The sequence below is a fragment of the Oryzias latipes genome, chromosome 4, assembly GCF_002234675.1.
Source record: "Oryzias latipes chromosome 4, ASM223467v1".
In the NCBI taxonomy this organism is placed as follows: domain Eukaryota; kingdom Metazoa; phylum Chordata; class Actinopteri; order Beloniformes; family Adrianichthyidae; genus Oryzias; species Oryzias latipes.
In genome coordinates this window covers 6020843-6046180 of record NC_019862.2, presented here as the reverse complement: position 1 = coordinate 6046180, position 25338 = coordinate 6020843, and the positions used below count along the sequence as shown (strand labels likewise).

At 43.0% G+C, this 25338-nt stretch overlaps 1 protein-coding gene across 6 annotated transcripts in view; it reads left to right on the top strand.

Annotated features, from left to right (window-relative positions):
- Nucleotides 1–25338, top strand: part of LOC101162917 (FRAS1-related extracellular matrix protein 1) — a 54144-nt gene that overhangs the window by 15251 nt on the left and 13555 nt on the right. For all 6 annotated transcript variants that reach the window (XR_002873156.1, XM_023954061.1, XM_023954059.1 and 3 more), the window contains 16 exons: nucleotides 3384–3728; nucleotides 3807–3949; nucleotides 4028–4224; nucleotides 4304–4394; nucleotides 4910–5077; nucleotides 5165–5373; nucleotides 6706–6799; nucleotides 8004–8256; nucleotides 8435–8629; nucleotides 11396–11584; nucleotides 11695–11891; nucleotides 11984–12203; nucleotides 12432–12576; nucleotides 21160–21301; nucleotides 22667–22868; nucleotides 23836–24100. Coding sequence is in view for 5 of the 6 variants with exons in the window: in XM_023954061.1 (XP_023809829.1) it covers nucleotides 3384–3728; nucleotides 3807–3949; nucleotides 4028–4224; nucleotides 4304–4394; nucleotides 4910–5077; nucleotides 5165–5373; nucleotides 6706–6799; nucleotides 8004–8256; nucleotides 8435–8629; nucleotides 11396–11584; nucleotides 11695–11891; nucleotides 11984–12203; nucleotides 12432–12576; nucleotides 21160–21301; nucleotides 22667–22868; nucleotides 23836–24100 (3055 nt within the window). In the remaining variant the exon portion in view is untranslated. The remainder of the gene's footprint in view (nucleotides 1–3383; nucleotides 3729–3806; nucleotides 3950–4027; nucleotides 4225–4303; nucleotides 4395–4909; nucleotides 5078–5164; nucleotides 5374–6705; nucleotides 6800–8003; nucleotides 8257–8434; nucleotides 8630–11395; nucleotides 11585–11694; nucleotides 11892–11983; nucleotides 12204–12431; nucleotides 12577–21159; nucleotides 21302–22666; nucleotides 22869–23835; nucleotides 24101–25338) is intronic.

The window sequence follows — 25338 nt, the reverse complement described above, 5'->3', positions numbered from 1 at the left end:
AACAATAATAATACAATATTATTAATAATGAAATAATAATAATATCAATAATAATAATAAATATGAATTAATATTCATTATTACCTGTTCTTTTTCTGCTCTTTTCTTAGATATTTTTGTTTTTTTCATTTTGCTATGTGTACCTTTTGGTTTTTGAGATCAATTTTGTTCTTTTTTAAATAACAAAACAAGAAGATCACAACAGAAACATTGGAGCATCCAGCATTATAATTAATTCAAGGGAACTGGACTCCTGCAGAATCACGACCCTGACTAGCATCTGGTTCTGACTGCAGCTTCATCCTTGTAAACCCTGAACCTGATGTCGAGCAGAACTGAGCGAATCCTCTGCTCTCCTCCTCCTCTTCTTCCTCCTCCTCCTTCAGCCTCTCACACTTTGCAGACTGAATTCCAGAAACTCTTGTCTGGTTGTTTCCGCCTCTTTCCCTCCATGTGCTTTTTTCCATAAGGGAGCATGGAAGCATATGTCTCAGTGTCCCGGCTCGTTCTTCCTAATCAGGTGGAAAATGGGGCTGGGGCCACTTTGCCAGGGGCCGCCTCTCCATCCTTGTTTGTCCCTTCCAGCCCGGCGAGTGTGGCGCCCGCCTCTTTGTCCGAATGGCGGTGGCATGCAGCAGATTGGAGCAACTTCTGGTGTTTCATGCTGACGTGCACATGCAGCAGATGCCCTGTCCCCAAACAGGTTTCATGCTACCAGCCAGGAGGGGGGAGGGGTCACCTCAGGGCATCTAGGAGGGCAGGATAGATTCTTCCCAGCTAGATGCTGCTCTCAGGGTCAGATGGAACATACAGCAGGTCCAGCCTGGACCTGATTCCTGGATCAACCTTTTATCTGAAGACTGAGCCTTCTCCAACAAGGGTTCAGGAAGCGGTTTAACCCTGGATTTAACAAGAAGCAGTCTATTCTGAAAATCTGCTCATGGACACAAGGAAGCATCACACACACACCCACACACACACAAAGACTCACAAACCATCAAAAATGACTCACAAACTACAATAAAGACTTATACTGATTTACATTGAGAAGCCATTGCAAAGACTCACAGAGTCACAAACCATCACACAGAATCACAAAAAATCACACAGACTCACAAACCATCACACAAAATTACAAAAAATCACACAGAATCACAAGGACTTCCAACCCATGACACAGTCTTGCAAAACTTCACACAGACTCACAAACCTTCACACAGACTCACAAGGACTCACAACCCATTATACAGACTCACAACTCATTACACAAACTCCAAAAGCCTCACACAGACTCACAAGAATTTACAACCCGAGAAACAGATTGACAAACCATCACATAGGCTCACATGGCCTCACAACCTATTGAACAGACTCACAACTCATTACACTGACTCACAAACCATCAAACAGACTCACAATCTTAACCCAGATCTAACCCATCACACAGACTCACAAGCTCTAGAATCCAGCCTCCCCCTTCTTCAGGTTCTACACCTTCATCGGCATTAGATCTATTTTCCTCTTCCTCTCCTACGTGCTTTTTTTCCCTTCTTTGTCTGTTTTTGTCTTCAGATAAAGTTTGGCTTGGTCCATTAAAGTGTTAGCGTGCCAGGAAGTTGCACTGCAATGCCTTCAGCCAAATGGACGTCTGCCTGTCCCACGTGCACACACAACCATACGCACGTCCTCTTCTTTATGGGCCTGCTGCCCAACGCCACCTTTGGGCCCAATTACCAGGTTGTTTCTGTCTCTTGGACTGCGTTCCGGTTCCCTTTGGTGACGTCGTTAATGAGGTTCGGGCTCACAAACGCATGTCTCTCAATCTGTCAGCTGACCTTCTGTGTCTCTGGCACTCCCGCTCAGACAGGAAGTCCCTCGTCCTGGCAGCCACGCGGCCGGTGGGACGGGGGCCGTGTTTGCCCCGGCAGTGCTCGCAGCTCGGGGGGCACAGGAGCCCGCCGTGCCTCGAGGCGCCAACTCAAACCTGTTATTTTCAGGTGACGATGGCAGGAAGGCGCACGCTGCAAACGTAATTGAATCAAAGTGTGAGAATTTGGCTGGAAAGCCTCCATGCGGACGGCACACGCTCCCAGAGAGCACAGCTGACAGATGGACAGGCGCTTCCTCCATGTAGGACAGCACGCCTCATGTTGGGACTCTAACACTTCTGATTCTAATGAGGAAAACCGGAACACACCTCAACAGAAGTTTGTCCTGGAAGAGAACCGGAATGACTTCCGCTTTGAGGACACGTTTCCACCTGATCTGCAGGCACTTCTTGACATGTGGAAAATGAGAAGCTGTTTGTTCAACAATAACAACAATATCGCCAGGTACTGTTCTTTTTTTAAAAGAAAGGATTTTTTTTTTTTTAATAAAAATACCTCAGTTGTTTAAAAGAATGTAAATAACAATGAAAATCATTTGTACGCGTTCAGTCAATCATCCTCCAGTACTTACATGTGTCGTCATAAACACAGTCATTTTTTGTGTGTGTGTATGTGCAGATTTTACAAACGTATTTACAGTTTTTCTTAATTGTTTACACTATTTTCTGAGAGCATGTCTCGTATTCTCAGAACTGAATTTGACTCAGACTCTAGTTTTTGATTCTGAAGATCATTATTTGGTCACAGCAGTTTAAATAAACTGTCATAAATTGGTGAAAGGAACAAAAATAGTGAATATTCTAAAAAAAAAAATACAAACAAAACACTATTGATTGCCACTATAAGAATTTACTAACATGTGAATACATTAACACATTATACACGTGTGTGTGTGTATATATATATATATATATATATAAGTACATAAGTACATAAAGGAAAATATAAAAAAGAAAACATAACTAATTGCATTTCATGTGTATCTATGAAGACTCTCATTCATCCAGGTTGGTTCCATTGTAGTAGGTTTAGGTGTCATCTGGACTTGGTTATTAAAGTTCTAACTTTAATAACCAAGTCCAGATGACATCCCCTAAACCTACTACAATTTCATGTGTAGTAAACATAACTACACATAATGTATGCTTGTTTAGAAACATAAAATACAGACACGTCTCAAAAAAATATTGGGAGAAATACACACCTGCACATACAATACTAATATATATTCATTCGTACATTTTTTCTTATGAAAAAAAAAGAATGAGGTAAAAATCTGATGGTGAAGGTTTGTCTTTCAGTGAGGTGATTTATTGTTCAGGTGCAGAAGTCATACACTCAGAAAATGCAGTTTGTCACTCCACTGTTATTTGAATTTAAAACTCTAAGATGATCTTGATCTGGCCTGTCTGCTGTCAGCCTCCTCCTCCTGTTCTAAAAAGAAAACTTTGACTCCTCTCATGCTCTTTTTTTTTTTTTTTTTTGCTGATGCAGGAGGAAAGGCCTTCATGTTTCAAGTACGAGACCTGAAAGAGGGTGTGGTCGTCTACCACCACTCTGACAGCGACACCACCCACGACCACATTGTGTTCCGCATCAGTGATGGCCGTCGCAGCATCCGGCACAAGTTCCCCATAAACATCCTCCCAAAGGACGACTCTCCGCCTTTTCTCATTAACAACGTGGCAGTGGAGGTGCAGGAAGGCGGGGCCGTGCGGCTCGAGGAGTTTATGCTTCTCGCCTCAGACCTGGACTCCAGCGATGATCACATCCTGTACCACATCATCTCCCCACCTCGGGCAGGGCAGCTGATCAGGAGAACCTCCACCCTGGAGAATGGTGAGACTGTTCGGAGCAGAGACAAGAACGTGGAAAGTTCATCTCTGTTTGGTGTATTGAACCTGCAGCTGTTTGCAGCTGTACCAGTGGATCATTTCCTGCAGAGGGACCTGACCCAGGGTCGGATCTTCTATCAACACTCAGGAGAGGAGACATTTCAGGACTTCTTCGACTTTACTCTGGCTGACAGTCACCAGCCGCCCCACCTTTCTCAGACATATGTAAGGCAGAAGATCCGACCAGAAACATGATGACGTTTCCAGAATCCGTCTCAGACCTATTGTCCTCCCTGCATGTAGACTATGGTGATCTACATCTTCCCTGTGAAGGACCAGCTGCCGGTGGAGGTCTCTGGCACCATTCGTTCACTTACAGTAAAGGAGACAGAGGTTGTCTTCATCACCCAGGCTCACCTCCACTTCACAGACTCGGAGGACCCAGGTGCAGACCTCACCTTCATCATTACGCAGCCGTGCTTCAGCCCAGCGCGCCCCGAGTGAGGAGACCGAGCTGACCTCCAGGACGCAGAGAAGGAGGGACCCTGCCTCATGTTTGTGTGGTTTTGTTCTTTTCAGAATGATGGATGCAGGACGTCTGATCTACAGCGACAGCACCAACAACATGAAGAAAGACCACATGGTGCCAGGCCTGAAGTCCTTCACACAGGTGAGCAGCACACATCAAAGCTGTTGTCATCTTCATCATCTGTGTGGAAATCCACTAGAAACAAAGAAACAAAGGTTCCAGTTCTGTGCTTCATCAGCTGTGATGACTGGGGTAGTTGAACTGAAGGTGCAGATCCTGCATGTGGCCCACATGAGCAAATGCAAATCCTCCATCCTTCAGTTCTTCAGAGAAAGCATCATCTGAGGTCACATAGGCTGGCAGATGATCTCACAGTGGGTGGAGCTTGTTGGAAATGATCACTGAACTACATTTGACTAGACAAATAAGTAAATGTTCTCTTCCTGATGCATCATTTCAATGTATCTTTGTCTACCAGCCAACACAGATCTGTAAGGATTTCTGCTCTGGTCGCTGTAAATCCACATGAGCTCTCAGGGGATTCACTTGACAACAAAATGATGAAATAATAATTTGATCTTCAGACCAGCTTGAAGAAAACATGGGGTCACTTATAAACAAGTCCTGGATAATGACGGTGTCATCCATTCTCCCAGCATGCAGTGGACCACATGAAAGTGGCCTTCATACCTCCCATGGAGGACATCGGAAATCAGCCGCTTTTCGTCCAGTTTGCCTTTTCTGTGGTCAACCAGCATGGCGGCACCATCTCTGGGCTCACCTTCAATATAACCATCAACCCCGTGGACAATCAGAAACCTGAGGTTAGATTTCCTGTTTGAGATTCGCAATAAACATCTGAGACGGTCTTTTCCACTCATCTTCTGAAAATTCTTTTGCTGGCTTTTCAGGCCTTCACTAACATACTGCAGGTGGAGGAGGGCGGAGCGACCTTTGTGACAGAGGAGCAACTGCTGGTCCATGACCCGGACAGCCGGGAGGAGGCACTGAGGGTGGAGGTCCAGAACACAGCTCTTCATGGTCGACTGGAGCTGCAGGGTCGTGTTCTGCTGCAGGGAGAAGGCTTCAGTCTGCAGGATCTGAGAGGACTGCGGCTCAGGTGACAAAACACATCATTTTTTTATACCTGTGTGACAACCGTCCCATGTAGCCACTAATTAATCTTCGTTAACTGGTGACAGTACTCTAGGTTGGGTGATGGGTACTTGCTGCCTAATTTTAAATTAGGTTAACGGGAGATACAAGTTATGGTTTACACTTTTGAATTAATAAGGATTTTGGACTTGTTATGATTTAAAGTTAATATTAACTGTGCTAGCCACTAAGCAGCAATTTAATTTTTTAAATCCTACAAAGAACAACTAATTTTTTTGTGGATATAACTATTTGTCCAAATCTGAATTTCTTTTAGCAAAATACATAAATAAAATAAAACACACAGCCTAATTTAAAATAAACATTGACATTTTAGTGTAATTAACATTTAAAATAATGTAGTTCAGCAGAATTTCACATTTACATTTATCTCCAAATTCTGTTTTTTCCAGTTCTTGTTTTTTGAACATTGCATGGCTGCTTGATGTGGCCATAGACAAGATGCTGTCTATCACTGGACAAAGCCGCTGACATCACACATAGAAAATGCCTTACGTCTGGCTCCAGCAAAATGAAGCCAATTCAGTGGTCATTTTTCTGTGATACGGGCGCTGCCATTTGGAGCCAGTCAACAGTGATTGGTCCAAGTTTCTATGGCAACCACTGTCACCAATCATGAGTAAGCATGTATGAAGTCCACACCCCTTCCGCTGAAGCACCTCGGGAGAATCTGACAATCATGTATGAGGTGGGGGCCGGCGGGCATCACATGCTTTTATTGAGGCATCTGATTGGTCAGTTTATAACTTGAATAACTTGTGCTTCAGCAAAAAATATCATTGAAAATTTTAGAATGAACAAAAAGATGCTAAGAAAAAGGTATCAGAGCAAGAATGGTCTTTCTGACAAATAAAATGACTAAGTCTATGGGGTTTTGCCAGCAGGTACTTCTGGTACTGCTTTGTCGTAATTTATAAATCTTGTAAAATTTCTTATATTTTTATAATAGTATAATCTATTCATTTAAGTATTCAAATACCAATTTAATAATTGCTTATTTTTTCTAATGGGTGTTTGGTTTCATTTATTGTTGTAATATGCTAAGTCTGAAACTTGTTTTTTTGACTAAGCTACACCTGGATTCAAAACCCTGGACCAGACTGACTTTGTAAATAGGTGGAGGAGAGGAGATTTTTGGTTTGAACGATCCATTGAATCAATCTGGAAGACAGAGGGAGACATGGCTGAGGTTTACTAAACGGAAGGGGGATACATTAACCTTTATACAACAAAAAATGGGTAAAGATTTAGCTGATGGCCACATCCTGTGTTGCAGGTATGTTCATGATGACTCTGAGAGCACCGAGGATGAGGTGGGTCTGAAAGTGACAGACGGCGTGAACTTCGCAGAGGTCGTCCTGCACATTCAGGTGAATCCCCACGGCGAGATGCGCTCATCGTCTGCATATCTGAGTATAGGTGCTGTACGCTATGCTGGCGTTCATGGAAAACAGACGTGTTCTCAGAATTCACAAATCCATAAAAGCTATTCTGGATCTCCATCAACAGTCCTCGATTGAAACCTCATGGGGGCAGTTTCCATGTGCCTGTGTCACATTTAGGCACATGCAAAGAGCTAAAGAATAACATCTGCCATAATACTTAACACATCTCAGTGGGAATCCCTGTGGTGATCTCTGAAGAAATTAGCCAAAAAGAAAAATAAACAAACAAGCATTTAACCTGACAGTGGTTTTATTTTCTTGTATGACACACTTCCCAATCACATCAAAGTCTGAGTGGGACTTTAAAATGTACTACATAGAGGGGGATATAAGTCAGACTTAGTACTGTTGAATGATGGTAAATCAAATCTGAAAAGCCGTGGAGATGACAGCTGGTGAAGCCAAAGGCAATCAAACAAAAATGACCATCTGACCGTCTGATGGTCTTTTTGCCTTCATATATCCATGACCTTCAGCTCCCACTAGAACATTTTAAACCTGAATGTAACAGGGTCAGGATGAAACGCTGGTTCTCTGTCAGAAAATTCAATCAATCTTTTTCCCAAATGAAGAATCACGATGCTCTGTCATGAAGAGTCATAGAGGATGGAACATGAGATGAACCGATGGATTGGTAGGTCTGAGGTGATGTGGACTTTATGCAGGTCATTTGTGGTAAAGGGAGAACAGAGTCCACAGGCTGGAGGTGTTAACGTGTGTTTCAGATCACAGACACAAGCAGAGGAAATGAACATTTTTAGAGGGATTGGGGTCTCCTCAGAGATAGGAGGTGAAGCTTAAACATTTCTGAGGAGCTTGGAGAAGATCTGCTGCTCCTCCACACATGGAGGAGGAAGGTTTGAACATGAGAAAAGAATGCAACAGAGATGTTCAATGCGTCTTCAGCGCAGAGTCAACTGATGGATTAGAACCAAGCACCTGTTTGAGCTGCAGACACATGGATGTGTGTCCCTGTGGTGGTTTGAGTTTTCAATAATCACAATAAATGTTTAACGCTTCCGTCAGATGTTTGATTTCGTGTTTGTGCTAGATGTAAGCAGACAGCTGCAGGACACATCTTCTTTGACCCTTCGATAGATCTGAGTGTGGATCTGCTGTGCTCCTCCAGGTCCTACCCATAAATGATGAGCCCCCACAGTTGGGGCGGGGTCTAAATCGGGATCTGACCTGTAGGGAAGGGGGGCGGATCCAGCTGACTGTGGACTACCTGTCCGCCACAGACCGTGACAGCGAAGACTCCAGGCTGACTTACATGCTGGCCCGGACCCCTAACATAGGAGAGCTGCAGAGAGACGGTATCACCGTGTTCAAGTTCTCCCAGCAGGACCTGTTACAGGGACACATCTACTACCTGCACTCAGGTGAGTTCTGGTCAACTTCACAAAACCTGGGAAATGGTAGGTCTTTCTTCAATTTCTTGACTGTTGAATCTTCATTCTGATTTTCCTCTATGACAGGAATTATTGACATCAATGACTTGAAGCCCTAACCTCATATAATTCACTTTTATGTTTTTTTTTCTCCATGGTCTGTGTTCAGGAGGAGAGATCGGTCCAGATCCTGTGACCGACATTGTCACCCTCATCATCTCTGATGGCGAGTCTGGCACGAAAGATAGCTGTTGTCATGGAGATCCCCCACCCCCACCGGTTCCCCTCCATGGGACGCTTCCTGTTTATGACCTTAACATCACAATTCTCCCCGTCAACAACAAAGTTCCCATCATCACTTTGGGTAGGACGAGCACCCCCAGGGTTTGCCTGGTAGACCAAAGCCCACAAACACACTCAGTCACACCTATCCAGTCCCAGTATTTGTAGTAAGTGTTCCCTCATTTATCGCGGTGGTCACGTTCTAAAAAACACAGAAGGTGAAATCTGTGAAGTAGGATTCTAGCTGTTTTTAAGGGAGTAAAACTCGTTACTACACACTTAATCCACTTTTCTCAGACAGACGTAAACATTTTCATAGTTTTCTGGTCTCAAAGTTCAAACCATCACAAAAAAAGGTCCAGTGTTATAGAATAAAAACAAAGGTCTGATGTAGTCAAAGATTTGTGTATATTTGGCAAATGGAACACAATTAGAGGAGATCCATTGAAAATGTCAACAGCCAAGAGGGAGAACAAAATGTGCTGTAAGAAAAAAGTTGTGCAAAACTGCACTGAAAAGAAAAAAAATCAAAATGTTGCCTTCATGACTTTGATCTCAGGCTTCAGTTGAGCTGTGTGAAGATCTGCTAAGATGATTCAAGAATCTCCAAAAGACTCATACATGCAGGACGTGATGGAAGTGACCAACAAACCAGAACCATCACGTTTTTCTACTCAAAGGCATCAAATCCTGAATGCCTATATCATGCAAATATTCATGATCTTAAATACTGTTGAATGAAAGAAAGAAACTTCTTAAAGTGAATTGGTGCCTTCTTCCGACTCAAAGTTTCTATACTAACAAACTGGATCATTTCTGGTTGTTTGGAAACTGCCCCCTCTGAGGTTCTTTGTTTGCTTGTTTGTTGACTAAGACCTGGCTAACAGGGTTGGCACCAATGGGTTTTAAGTGAATCTGTCTATTGTCCTCTGTTTTAACACACAGGCTCACACAGAGTGACTGATAATCTGGGTGTGTGTTTGTGGGCAACAGACAATGAACGTCTTTTCAAAACAAAAGAGGCGAGCACCACAGCCGTCGTGTCGTAGCCGCCTCGGTAGCCGGATTAGCGTGGCGCTCTGAGCAGCACATTGGCGGACTCCTGATTCTGGCACGTCTGAGGCGTTTCCTGGTCTAATTAAGGAGCAGCGCATAAAGACGCTGCGTGAGAGCGTTACTTCTGTTTATCAGCCAGATCCAGCACTGTCTCATTAACGCTCACTCGCCTTGATGCAGGGATTCTGCCAACCCAAGAGCTGCAGAAGAAGGTGGTCCATTCATTAGCAGCTGAGAGAAGGGGAGTGGGGGTTGCTACAAACAACTTTTTGCCTTGCAACAAGTTTGTAGTTGATACTTTGGATGTTTAGATAAATCAAGAAAGCACTTTTTGAAATCATCTGACGTCACTTCATCTTCATCTTTAGAGGAAAAAGCCAGACCATCAGAAATTTCCAAACACTCTGACACGGTGAACACAATGTCAGAAAATGGACCCGGTCTGACCTCACAGCGTTTCACAGATTCTAAGACAGATGAGGTCATTCAGGAGCTGATGATCCTCATTTTTAAAGCAAAACTTTGGTGTTCTTCAGGTGAAAAAGTACCTGAGAAAAAGACCATTTGAGCTCTTTAAAAAGCTGTTGCTGAACAGAAATCTGTAAAGATTTTAGAACTTTTCATACTAAATCCTTCATTCAACAGAGGAGGAGATTTTTCACCTCAGGAAAGCAGTCAGGAAGCTTCATCAAAAGCTGCGCTCACAGCGACCTTGGGAATGTGCGTTTAAGCGAACACTTTCATTCAAAAGTCTATGTAAATGCAAGTATACGCGTTTTTGGGGCTTTTGCGTTTAAAACTCTTACGTTCACACATTGCTACACAAGTTTTTAGGTCCGTTTTGGGGCGCTATGTACAAAACACGCAACCATTGAAAGTTAAACCAGGTTGAGCTTTGACCAATCAAGAATTTGGTAGTGATGTATAGATGGCGTCCATTTTCATGCCCAGAAGTGCCAACCGTTTGAAAATTGATCATGAAGAATAAATTAATGATTGCAGCTGGAATTATGCCACCAAGTCTTTCATATGACAGAATAAGGCTATGAAAATAAAAGCCAAGATTTGGACCGCTTTGACATTTCACACCAAACCTCTTCCATCTGTAGGTGGCAGACTTGCGTTGGTAAACAGGAGTAACAGTAAGACATTAAAAAGCCCCTCCCTGCTTGTCCAGTGTGAACTCCATATGCAAAAAGAGCGGTCTAGGCATTTTAACATTGGAAGTTGGGTCATCTAGACCCACTAGACAGTGCTCTGAATGTTTTTTCTTCAATGATTTGTGATCTTCACTGGTGTCCATGATTACATGAAATCTTTCCACCTTTATCCACCTTTGTCATGGTAGAGAGAACACGTCAATGTAAGGGTGGGGTCATCTAAGATAGCACAAGGGTTAAACAAGCATTCTTAAACCCTCTCTAACGCGTGTGACATGCCTGGTGTGAACGTAGAATCAAACTTCTGCAGTTATTGTTTAAAGCTCAAGTCCATAGCAGAAGACTTGGAGTAAAATTGAAGAAGAGCAGATTGTTTAAAGGAAAACTTATATTGAAGTATGACTGAAGTTAATTAAAGAGCTTCTGAACAAACAACTAATATTCTGCTGTTAACAGTGAAAAACGTCAGTGGTTGAGTACTAAATGATGGATTGGTTTCAGCTTGTTGCTTGTGTTTTTGTTCAGTAAACATTTCAGTGCTTTGTGTTGTTCCGCAACACGGAGTTCTTCAAACTGCTGGTCAAAACTTGGAGGGTTTGTTGTAAATCGAGTGTTTTGTTGCTGCTCCCTAGGTGAAAACTTGTTGGTAGTGGAAGAAGGCTCATACGTTTGTCTCTGTGGAGGAGTTTTGGGGGCGTCAGACCCCGACAGCCACCTTGAGCAGCTCACATTTCATCTGGAGACTCCACCTCTCTATGGCTTCATAGAAAACACGCTGCCATCAGACGGCTCAGAGAAAAGCAACGCCGGAGTGCCAGTGGGTCAGTGGGTGTAACTCTGAGAGACTCAATAAGATGGTCACATGATCAATGCCATCAATCGAAGACATGATCATAAAGAATCTTCAAAATGACTTTCATTTCCCCCCCAGAATCCTTCAGCCTTTCCCACCTGACCTCTGGTTTTATTAACTATGTCCAATCTGAGCACAAAGGGGTGGAGCCAACTGTTGACCAGCTGTCCATCACTGTGACTGACAGTGTGCACAACTCTGCTCCTGTCATCTTTTACATCATCATCAATCCAACCAACGACGAGACTCCTTCTCTGATGTTTGCTAATTTTAGCGTGCGTTCTCTTCAGAACTAACTAACTCACTGTTAGAACCATAGGATCCATAAAAAAGGGTTCTGGACTGATGCTGTCCTGTCCTTCTGCAGGTCAAGGAGGGTGGGTTTAGGGAGCTGACTCCCTCCATACTGGATGGATTTGACCTGGATGCCCCTCCAGATGTGCTGACCTTCACAGTGGAGCGGGGGCCCGCTCACGGCAGTCTGAGCAGCAGCATCAGTGGTTCAGATCCCAACCAGCAGATGGGGAAGGAGCTTATGCAGAGGAGGCTCCACCTTTCCTCCTTCACTCTGCAGGAGCTCCGACAAGGTGGGAGGCAGTGACTGGGTTCATGCCGGGCCACTTTTGATGGTTCTGGCCAAACAGATAGGAGACAAACACTTTATCACAGATAAAGAACAAAAACTAAAAACTTTCAAACTTTAAGGCTCCACTAACACGACAACACGACATCATGTGTCCTCTTAGTTTGCTGCTGCTCTCCCTCCCCTGTTTCTTCTCCGCCCTGGCACCTACCCCCCCCCCCCCCCTCTGCAGGCATAAAGCTCTTCTACATGCACGATGACACGGAAACCCTGGAGGACACCGTGGTGCTACGGCTGACAGATGGCGTCCATACAGTAGAGGGGACAGCTCAGGTCACCGTGATGCCGGTCAACGACAACAAACCACGGCTGCTCAAGTATATGCACACACGTGCACGCATGCAGAAGCACACAAACATACACACACGCACAAACGTGTACAAATATGCATGCATACACACACATGGTCAGAAAGTCACACATGCCCAAACACACATGGAAAACCACAGGGATAAATTCACATGCAGAAACACAGAACTAAACACATATGCAGAAATACACCTGTACAAAAACACACAAGCACACACACACACTTACAAAAACACATATGTAGAAAAACACCCGTGCACACACTCTTCTTTTTGTTCTCACACAGGTTCTCAATCTACATGATGTTTTTTTTAACCACCAACCATGAAAAATGACTGTTTAACCCAGATCCTAAACCTTATTCTAACCCTAAGGCTAAGTTCTGAATCCTAAAACTTTACTTTAGCAAAAATGCCCTCTACATCTCAGGGGGATATGGTACAAATGTACACACGGTATCCTGTCAAAGTCCCTCTCCAATTAAATTTATGTTTTCAACATATATATAAAGAAAATTCATCTTAAAATTACGTTTGAGTATTTCTTTATTTAAATTGTTGTAAATCAGGGGCAGAGGAAAAAATGAAGTTGGAAAAAGCTTGTAGTTGTTACGAAATAAAATGTGCAGGCCTCAAGATTCCTGCTCTGCTCCGTTCTGATGCATCCCCTTGCAGACTCATAGATCCATGTACGTCTTTGTTTTGCCTCACCTGAGCTGGAATCTGGATCTATACCATATGGCTGAATAGCTCTGATGCTGCTGCCACTTTTGATGCACCACCAAAGTTAACTTGGGGTTGTGAGGGGCTGTAAGCTAGCAGGAGAGATTGTAAACAAAGGGATTAAGGTAAATGAGCACAGGCTTACTTTTGGGCCACTAGTCCCGCCCACAGCACAGAGATGAATTTCTGATGAACCACTGCCAGTCTGCAGCAACTATGTCCTAGAAAATGGCAGTTATTTTGATTTTGGCTAAAAACTGCATAATCATCATTAAAAGACCAACAAACGTGTTTACAATTGATCAAAAGATGATCAGAGTGGGTCTGACAGGTGGAAGAGATCGCACACACTCACTGTGGGGGTCGGAGCGGAGCGCTGTGCAAAGCTTTTAATTTGGTTAACACAACATCTGTGGAAATAGGATTTTGAGGTCAGAGGTCACAGGGAAAGCCCCTTGACCATTTATCACATATGGCAGTAATGTCCACAGGTTCGAGAGTCACATGACTTAAATCAGACATTTGAGGAGTTCTTTAATAGTTTTAGTGATCTAAGCAACACCTTAATGCAGCTTGTCTCAGTGGCAGATGAAGCCAAGAGTTGTTTTTGAGCAGCAGACCTGCTTCACAGTTTTCCTCTGCATTCTGTGAGCAACAACGTAATCCCAGTTAAAATAATTCTGAGTCTGCTTGCATGCTGCTGCTGTGTTGGTCTAACTTATCTGCACACAGCAAGCATTGCACTGTAAAAACCCTAAATTATGCTCCAAAGTAAAGCATAACTTTATTGTATTCAGACTTTTAAAAAGGCAAAATTTACTGTGATAAAATATGAAATTAAAAAAAACAGTCCAGTGCTTCTAGGTGATCTGTTGCAAGTCATTGTCAAATCTCAAGTGAAAAAAAAAACATGTTAAAGGTACGTCTTTAAATTTGCAACTTGAATCTAACTTAAGTCATGTGACTCGTGGCCCTCTCCAAAAGCAGTACTCAGATTTTATAAAAGATTTTATGAAGTCTGAGAAAACAAAAACCTGAGAGGAGAGTCAATAATAATGTCAACAGATACAAAAATGTGTTGTTCCTGTTCTAAACGTGTTTGCAATGTCATCATAAAGCCATGCTACTTTTATAATTTACCATGTAGACATAGAAAATTTCATGAACTACGATTTCTATGATGCATACAAAACATTTAAATTGTAAACAGATTTTTTTTTAATATTTGGAAACTGAAAGCTAACTTTAATAAGTAGCATCAAGCGCGGTTTCCCTTTATATCTTTAAGATTTAAAGAACCAGCAGCCGACTTTAGCAGCAGTTTAAAAAGAAGAAAAAGAAGAAAAAAATCTCTGTAGGATCAGAATACCCAACTTTCTTCTCCCTGATCACAACTTGATCAAAAGCACAAATAATAGTTTGTACCTTTGTACTTGAGTTCTGGGTGAAGTAAGGTTTCTCCACCACGGGGCGGCCGTGTTAGTCTACCTTTGAATGGGACTGTGACTGTAAAGCGCTTTGGGCCTTTGAGGAAGGTAGAAAGTACAAGTATACGCCATTTACCATTCACCATTCCACCAACTAACTGAAGAAATCACTGAAGTCCATCCAAGAAGGAAGGAACTTGGGGGGGCTGAAATAGTTTTACTGCTAATATATAACCACAGATTCAAACTCCAGGTCACATGACAAAAAACAGTGTAAAGACAAAACGTGTTTTTGGCTTTTAGAAATTTTCTGAAATGTGTTTAGCTGATAAGTTTTTTTTTAGTCTCCGTAAATGTTTAGTGCTTTACTTTGATGGAGCCTAGGTCAGGAAGTGTCCCCACAAATCAAGGAACAGATGTTGGGGATTAACTTTAACAAGGCAAGCTGCTATTCTTGTGTGGATAACAACCCCCCCCCCCTCCCCACACCCCACCCATAATATTTTCATTTGAACGAATAATTTGGGAATTTGCATCCTTGACTGGGCTCCTCGCTGTCCCACTGCCCCCCCCCCCCCTTGCTGTCCCCCGCTCTGCTGAGGCTGCGTGGGCGCAGCGGCGAGCTGGTGCTGTAAAGGCTGCCCAGGCAGAAGTAACGCGCAGATTTGGCAGATGCCGCGCTCCTTGTTGTTGCGTTTCCTGCAGGATGGACGTGGCAGCTTCGCTCCTGCATGGATTTTAGTTCCAAGTGAAAAAGCAGCCAGATGGTTGCTGATGTTCAACACCCCCCAACAAAACGTGTACTGTACACGCCGCCACCACCAGCCCCACCAACCCAGATTTAACAATCCCATGGCGCGTTTTCTTCTTTCCAACTTCCTGCTTTGAGCTGTCTGCCTGAGACCTCAGAAGATGGAGCTTGAGTTCTCCTGACGCTCCTCCTGGTGGAAGTGCTGTGTGTGCAGGAATGAATCATCCTCCTGCTTGATAGCAAAATTAGGACATGGTTAAAGTCGAAGTATGATCCCCCCAGGATAAAATTAAGCAGTAACCTGGAATCTTATGTGGAAACGATCAAAACGACAGAACCCAGCTTCATCTATGATGTTTCCCAGGTTATCTGAAACAAGGAAACGCTGATCTGAGAAGGTTAATAATTAATAGAGCAGGCTGGTCCTGCTTCCAGATCAGCGGGTTTGCAACCTGCAACCCTTAAAGAGCGCTTCAGGTGGATTTCTTACTGACCACAACCCAGAAAAAACAACAGAGTCTTACTTTACCCTTTAGAAAAATTAGACACTTGTTTGTTACTGTATGATAAATAAAAATGCAAATACAATATGAAAATCTTAATCAACTGTTTTTTGACATACATAAAAGAAACATAAAGAGAAAATAGCCTTTTTTTCAAAGTACAAAATGATTTATTATTTTTTTAAAGGTTAACATGACTCAAAATAAAACACACCCTTTGTCACATAGGGTCATCTCAAAGTGTAGGAGACTAATTTAATACTGGGATTCAAGCCCAGGATTGAAAAAAACCTCCTGGATAAGAGGCGAAACCAGTTCCGGATGACTTTGATTTAAAAATATTTTTATTGATCTGTTTAAAAGCTCTACTACAGACAGATGCCGAAAAAACGTGGTTCTTGGAGAACATCAAATAGAAGACGTATCTACACTGACCAAAAATATAAACGCAACAATTTTGTTATTGCTCCGATTTTTTATGGTATGAAATCAAAGATGTGAAACATTTTCCCCATACACAAAATAACCAGTTTTCTGAAATATTGTTCACAAATTTGTCTAAATCTGTGATAGTGAGCACTTCTCCTTTGCCAAGACAATCCATCCCAGCTCGCAGGTATGCCATATCAAGATGCTGATTAGACAGCATGATTAGCCAAGACCTCCACATCCAGCATGTCCACCTCCAAGATCGTCTGAGACCAGCCACTCGGACAGCTGCTGAAACAATCGGTTTGCATAAACACAGAATTTCTGCACAAACTGTCAGAAACCGTCTCAGGAAAGCTCATCTGCATGCTCGTCGTCCTCATCGAGGTCTCGACCTCACTCCAGTTCGTCGTCGTAACCGACTTGAGTGGGCAAATGCTCACATGCGATGGCGTCTGACACGTTGGAGAGGTGTTCTCTTCACTGATGAATCCCGGTTTACACTGTTCAGGGCAGATGGCAGACAGCGTGTGTGGCGTTGTGTGGGTGAGCGGTTTTCTGATGTCAATGTTGTGGATCGAGTAGCCCATGGTGGTGGTGGGGTTATGGTATGGGCGAAGAACACAGGTGCATTTCATTGATGGCATTTTGAATGCACAGCGATACCGTGACGAGATCCTGGGGCCCATTGTTGTGCCGTACATCCAACAACATCACCTCATGTTGCAGCATGATAATGCACGGCCCCATGTTGCAAGGATGTGTACACAATTCTTGGAAGCTGAAAACATCCCAGTTCTTGCATGTCCAGCATTCTCACCGGACATGTCACCCATTGAGCATGTTTGGGATGTTCTGGATCGGCGTGTACGACAGCGTGTTCCAGTTCCTGCCAATATCCAGCAACTTCGCACAGCCATTGAAGAAGAGTGGACCAACATTCCACAGGCCACAATAGACAACCTGATCAACTCTATGCGAAGGAGATGTGTCGCACTTCATGAGGCAAATGGTGGTCACACCAGATACTGACTGGTTGTCTGAGTCCCCTGACCCCCTCAATAAAACAAAACTGAAGATTTCAGAGTGGCCTTTTCTTGTCTAAGGCACTTCTGTGCAATAATCATGCTGTCTAATCAGCATCTTGATATGGCACACCTGTGAGGTGGGATGGATTGACTTGGCAAAGGAGAAGTGCTCACTATTACAGATTTAGACAGATTTGTGAACAATATTTCAGAGAACTGGTTATTTTGTGTATGGGGAAAATGTTTCACATCTTTGAGTTCATACCATAAAAAATGGGAGCAATAACAAAAGTGTTGCGTTTATATTTTTGATCAGTGTATATGTCGATAGATCTCCCCTTGGATTTACTGGTTTAGGCCCCTCCCACCAACATTAACTCAGTGGATACAAACATTTAGACAGGACGGAGTGTCTGACTGCCCAACTACAGCCGAAAAAGGACATTTTTCACAAGTGTCCATTCTTTTGGCCTGATTTTTGTTTGTTCTCGGATTTTACGCTGTTCTGTTGTCCCCGTTCTGCATCTGGATCCAGTTTTTTAAATTTTTCAATACCAACTAGAATGAGCCCGACATGTGTTACTGTTATATTAAGTGCCTGTTATGATGGATTTTAAGACAAAAGAATTGATGGAGCCACAGTTAGGTCCTAAACATCAGCCGTTAGATTTTTGCCTGAATCTAATAACTTACTGCACAGGAGCCTTGCAATGCGAAGGTGATCTAGAAGGCATAAAACACCCAATGCAGTTGAGGTTGGTGGTAGAAACAGGACTCAATCTGGTCAAGTGTGGTCTGAATGGATTGCGGATCTGGCTAGGTTGATATTTCAGACAAATTATGCATTTTGTGGTACAAGCATCACATTTGCCATGGATGTACCTTAGGATCCCCTCTTTCAGTAAAGCACGTTAACTATGAGAACAATCTCAAGAATGTAGCTCTTGTGCTTTCCTAAAAAGGGGATCTAAGGTACAAGGTGTCAAATGTGGTGCTTGCATCACAAAATGCACAATTATTTTAATAACCAGCTTCACGGGGTGGGATTATATAAGTTCGCTTCCTTCCAGTCCCTTTTAAGCAATATTTGTTGATATGTCTAATTATCCTAGGTTTGATTAGTTACTGTATGAATGTATAACTGATGTTTATATTGCTGTTGTGTATTATTTCTACTGAATTGATTGAAATAAACCATTTCAAATCAAAACTATAACATGAACCTCTGCTGATAAGGCAGTCTTGGTAAAGGGATGCGTACTACAAACTTTCTGTTACAGAAATCTCACTACGCTAAATAATCCCTGCATAGTATTGCCACTTTGGACAGTCATGCAATACATTTCACTGTATTTGTGCTGTCTGTACACTCACTGGCCACTTTATTAGGCACACCTATTCAACTGCTGAGCTGCAAGAAATTCTTATTTTCAACTACGGCCTGGCAAAAGGCAAGACCTTTTGAGAAACAACAACAAAAAGCAATGAGTTACAGGAGAGACCTGGGACAATTTGTTGACACACATTTTTAATCGAATAATCACATGGCAGTAACTCAGGGCATTTAGTCATGTGGACATGGTAGAGACAACCTGCTAGCATTCAAACCATTCTCTGTATGATATACCCCGCATGTGACCTCATCCAAAGGAAATGCCTTGCTTCCGATCTCATCCAATTGAAGTCAATTCAGTCGCTATTTTTCCGTAACATATTCATCGTTATCTTGGAATCACACATCCTCAGTAAGCCATGATTGATCTGTCTACATTTCTATTGCAACCACTCTCTCCAATCAGGAGTGAGTAGGCTAAATGGCCACAACCCAACCACTTACAGTGGGCTCGGGAGAATCTGTCAAACGCGGCAAACACTCAACGCGAGGCTAACTACTTGAGGCATCTGATTGGTCAGTTTATAACTTGAGCGACAGAAAATATATCATGAAAAAAAGTTAGGACTAGGACTAAAAGGTAGTAGAGCAAGAATGGTTATTCTGACAAATATAGTGACGATTGAACAGCTGTTTATTTCACTATAGAAGTCCATGAAATTTCAGCTTGTGGGGACCAGCGGGTACTTCCTCTTTGGAATGCGAGGGGTTAGGGTTTTTGTCAGGCCAGTTCCTATTTTATTGTCAATGGCAAATGGTAAATGACGTATACTTATTGAGCACTTTTCTACCAACAAGGCCCAAAGCGCTTTACAGTCACAGACCAATTCAACCAGTCACACACACATTCACACACTGATGGCGGCTCCGCTGCCGAACACTGGCTCCAACTTACCCCCAGAGGCAAGGTGGGGTTCAGTGTCTTGTCCAAGGACACTTTGACACATGGGTGTGCAAGGCGGGAATCAAACCTGCAATCTTAAGATCATGGGTCGATCGTCCTACCGCTACTTGGTTCAAACCAAGCATCAGAATGGGGAAGAAAGGTGACTGATGTGACTTTATATGTAGCATGGTTGTTGACATGGTTGTCAAACAGTCTGAGTATTTCAGAAACTGCTGATCTACTGGAATTTTCACCTACCATCATCTCTAGAGTTTACAGAGAATGGTCTGAAAAAGAGCAAATATCAGGTCAGCTGCAGTTCTGTGGGTGGAAATGCCTTGTTGATGCCAGAGGTAAGAGGAGAATGGTCAGACTGATTCCAGCTGATAGAAATATAACAGGAACTCAAATAACCACTGGTTACAACTGAGGTCTGCAGAAGAGCATCTCTGAACGCACAACGCATTCAGCCTTGAGGCAGATGGACTACAGCAGCAGAAGACCAAACCAGGTGCCCTTCCTGTCAGCTAAGAACAGGAAACTGAGGCTACAATTCACACAGACTCACTAAAAGTTGACAATTGAAGATTGGAAAAACATTGTCTGGTCTGATGAGTCTCCATTTCTGCTGCTATATTCAGATGGTCAGGTCAGAATTTGGTGTCAACAACATGAAGGCACGGATCCATCCTGCATTGTACCAACGGTTCAGGTTGGTGGTGGTGGTGTAATGGTGTGGGGAATATTTTCTTGGCACACTTTAAGCCTCCTTTGGTCCCAGTTGAGTATGTTTCCAATGCCACATCCTACCTGAGTATTGTTGCTGACCATTCATGACCACAGTGTTCCATCTTCTGATGGCTACTTCCAGCAGGATAAGGTACCATGTCCCAAAGCTGGAATCCTCTCAGACTGGTTTCTTGAACATGACAATGAGTTCACTGGACTCAAATGGCCTCCACAGTCACCAGACCTCAACCCAATAGAGAACCTTTGGGATGTGGTAGAACGGTAGATTGGCATTGTGGATGTGCAGATGACAAACCTGCAGCAACTGTGTGATGCTGTCATGTCAGTATGGACCAAACTCTCTGAAGAATGTTTCCAGTACCTTGTTGAATCTAAGCAACCAAGGGTTAAGTTCTGAAGGAAAAAGGGAGTCAAACCCGGTATTAAAAAGTTTTACCTAATAAAGTGGACCTAATAAAGTGGCTGGTGAATGTATATGTACACAACAAATAAGATTTGACTTTGAAAAAAATTAATGTTGTTGCAGCTGAATGATATAAAATTTACATACACAAGATCAAACACGTAGAAAGTCTTCAAGAGACAGAAAGCTCCAGGCATTAATCCCCAGAGAATCCACTTTTTTTATCAGGTTGAATAACAATCTTCTTTATCTCACATGGTAAACTGAAGGAGAGCAGCTACTCTGTGTTGCTGTTTCAGGAACGTGGGTCTGACTTTGAACTTTGGTGAGCTCAGAGTCATCTCCAGTTTGATACTAGAGGTTAAGGACTTGGACACGCCCCCTGACCAGGTCCTCTTCATCCTGAACACTGTGCCGAGATTTGGAAATTTAACCCTTAAGGTAACATAAATGTTCATATTTACATTATTGTAATTGAGTAGTTATTTTTAGGACCTGTCATTTCTTTCCTGAATAACCATAGGGCGGTATTTTTAGTTTTACTGAAGTACTACGGTATGTTAATGTGAAGATTTACTTAAATACTTTCAAATCACTGCTCTTCAGTAGATTTTTCCCAGGTGTCATTAAGGTTTAAAGCGTTACATTTTCATAATTTACAATATAAATACTCCCCCCTTTACATGAACAAAGATTTACATAAAGAAGCTCCATTCTGGAGCTTTATGACCGCTAGTTTCACTGTTAAATTATTGGATCAAGAACCTGACTGTTTACGGTGTTAATGTGAGTGAAGTGAAAGGATTTATTCATCATGCCTATAGGATCTTTTCATTAACTTTATGTTGATTTGATATTGCTTGTAGCCGCTTATATCATTGAATATTGCAAAAACTGAAAAAAAAAGTTAATAATAATCACCTAATTTTTGTTTGTTTTTAAAAATGAAGAAGGCTGTTTTAGGAAATATGGTATTTATGAAGTACATCAAATATTAATATAAGGTAATTTCATAACAGTTTTAAATTGCACAAAATCAGCTTCATATGCAGATTCCACAAGTCAGAGATAAATAAGAATATTTCATATTTTCAGCAGCAGCGTCCTGAAATAATATTCAACCTTATCTGATATGCTTTCAAGTTTGAAATCAGAATCGTCAACCGGAAATTTTATAGCAACCTTGAACAAAACTTGCTTGGGACAATCAATTCTGGGTTGAATGTCCATTTGGTTTGAATCCTAAATATCCTTCATGCTACTTCCTGACAATGGAGCCTCAAGGAGGCCCAAGTCTGGATAAAATACAGGGTTGTGTCAGGAAGGGCATCCGGCATAAAATCTCTGCCAAACCACCTGTGCGGATCAGGAAAACCTGATTCACCGTAGCAACCCCTGAAGGGATGTGCCAACTGTTAAAAATGTTGTGTACATTCTTCGTATGATTGTGTACCGTTACAATCTAGGTCACGGTTGTAACAGAGGTTAAATAAAAAAACAGGAAAGTAAAAAGTTACTTTCATGTTTCTACATATTTTCTCCTGCAGTGAATTTAGTCTGGTCCAGTTATTGAGTTCCCTTACTAGCTACTAGTAGTTTGAGTAGTTTTTTAAATGATAACGTTTAATCTTTGATATTTAAATGCTTTTCTCAGTTTACTGGTAATTAAATATCTTAGACTGTGTAAAAGTACTTTTACTCAGGAACAAACAGTATTTGCTCTGCTCTCTCCACCTCTGTGTGTGTTTACATGTTTGTGCAGATTATGGTCAGAAGTGGAAAGCTTTCTCTGATTTTTCTCTGCAGGGAGAGTCGGGTTGGGTCAAACTCTCGGCGGGTCAGAACTTCTCTCAGGATGACGTGGAGATGAACCGTCTGTGGTACAAACACGCCGCTGCTGTAGCTGCTGGGTTCAGAGGTCACGACAGTTTCCGCTTCACTCTCAGCGACTTGGACAACGTGGCGCCGACGCAGACCTTCTTCATCTCCATCCACAGGGTCCACAAAGGTTTGCTCTGACCCACAGAACCTGACAACCATCAGAACTGGGATTTGTAGGGCCATGTGAGCTCCAAATGAACCTGAAAATAATACACACAAACACCCTCCACATAAACACACACACACTCTCTCTCTTGGGGTCATAAATTATTGAGCGCCTCCTTCCTGCCAGTTTACCAGTCGGGTGAACACGCACAGTGTTGGGGGGCCCCGGCCCTTCTGGCACGGGGCCCTCCGATCCTAAATGAGAGGAGGTGAGAAACAGCGAGTCCACTCAGCGGCTGAATAATTAACATGGTTTGGGGGGGGGGGGGGGGGGGGGGGGGGGGGGGGAGAGCAGCTGTGGAATTGTCTCCTCTGGGTGCTGTTCGTCAAAAAACACTGGAGTTCCTCTGGGTTTTCCGCCTGAACTTCTGGGTCACCTCAGATGAACGGGAGCTGGTGTTGCGGGTAACTTCTACGTCTTGAAAAATGACTTCAGTGTTTCTGGAGCTTTTCTTTTCCTCGGTAAAAACATTGTTGCAGGTTTCAGACTGTCATGGACTTAGGTTTTTGGATGTGGTCTTTAAATGGTAAGAGCTGGTTTTGGTGAGTTCCTGGGCTTTTGAAAGTGGGTCTAGTGTGGTTGAAATATTTTTTTAGCCCTACTTTATAAGTGGGCTAACAAGACCTCTGATCATGCTGTCAATATGGACTTTAGTCTGAAATGGTTGACATCTCTGTGAATCGTCTGTGGATCCCATTTTTGGTTGTCATTGATAACAACTTTTGAGTTTTTACCTGTTTCGAATATTTTTTAAACTAGGATTTATGGTCATTTTTTTCTCATTTCTGGTTGAAGAGTGGAAAATCAAATGCTTACCCATGAAATATAAGATGATATTGCACTACTGAACTTCCCTCATCACTCATGTTGGATCAGAAAATTCCATCAGACCATCAGGAAGTTCATGGATCTTTCCGGCTGCCTCTAGGTGAGATTGCGCTGCAGAGTGAGCCGGTGCACCTGATGGAAGGGCAGCGGGTCGTCCTGAACACCGACATCCTGCTGGCGTCGGACTCAGTGGGCCGACCAGATGAGCTGGTCTTCACGGTGTTGGTCCCGCCTCAACACGGTCTGGTCCACGTTGTTCAGCATCCGGGAGTGGCGCTGACCAGCTTCACCCAGCTGGATGTGGCAGCGCACAGGGTGTGTTACACCCATGACAACAGCCATGACGGCGAGGCCGACTCCTTCAGGTAAACAAGAACACGCCCTCAATTCTGCCAGGACCTTGTTGTTTTTTCATGAACCGCTGAAATCTACGACTGAAACAATTAGAGCAGCCACAGGGGGCAGTATTGCAGCAACAGTTGTCTCCTTTACCTGGTGTAAAATAAAAAATAAGTGTGTCCACAGTGCTGCTTAGATGCTTACATGTGTGTGTGTGCATATTGTGCATATTTGCATTGTATGACATGTGGCCATCATGCGTGAGGATAACATCAGCCTTTCTAAAAACAAATTTGCCAATTTTTTTGCCTCCTTAAAAGCCCTAAAATAAAGTTAGTTTGTCCACATAACTTTGCCACACAACAAAATGTTACCGAAAAGTGAAACAGAAAAAATTAGAATTTGGGGAGAAGCCTCACAAACTACTTGTGAGCCAATTAAAGGGAGAGCAGGCAAAACGTGCCGTCTATACAGTTAAATCTAGAACAGACAGACTTGCAGGAGATTAACAAACGTTTCAGATAGTTTGATTCAGACATTACTCATTGAAAACAACCTCCATCCCAGAGGATTTGATCATTTCTTATAATCTCTACCCCTTCCACAATTCAAGAGGTGAATTTCTGATCAACTCCTGCCGCCCTGCAGAAACTATGTCCTAGAAAACAACACAGGTTTTTTTTTTTTTCAATTTGCTAAGACTGGCACAATCATGATTAAAAGTCCACTGGGAACACTTTGAAAATACATCAATAGATGACCAAAGAGGAATCGGTTTGAATCATAGATAAAAGGCCTGTTTCTGTCTCAGTGGGGTCACATGATCCCGGTGTGTCAGAGGGACATGAAGTGCTGCTCCTCACAAAGGCCCGCACATGTCAGGAGGATAAACTACACATTTTCTCCTGAACACAGACAGACAGGAGAATATTATTTTTTTCAAAAAAATGATAACAGCACATTTGGCCGAGAAAAGAGGGCTGAACTGGGACAAACAAAGGCTGGGCGTCAGGAGACCACAGCCTTTCTCTGCTGCAGTATGTCGATCTGCTTTTCCAGCCAATTTGGCAGGAGCAGGGTTTTTAAAGAGGAGGAGGAGGAAGGGGAGCACGCTGGTGTGTGCAGACCCCGGGTTTGTCACCCAGACCTGCGCTGCCCCGAACGGCTGGCTATCTGGCTGCAGAAGAACCATCAGATCACAGCCAAGATCAGAGTCAGACACGGCAGGCGGAGAGCAGCCAGCTTCCTTCAGAACCCGCCTGCA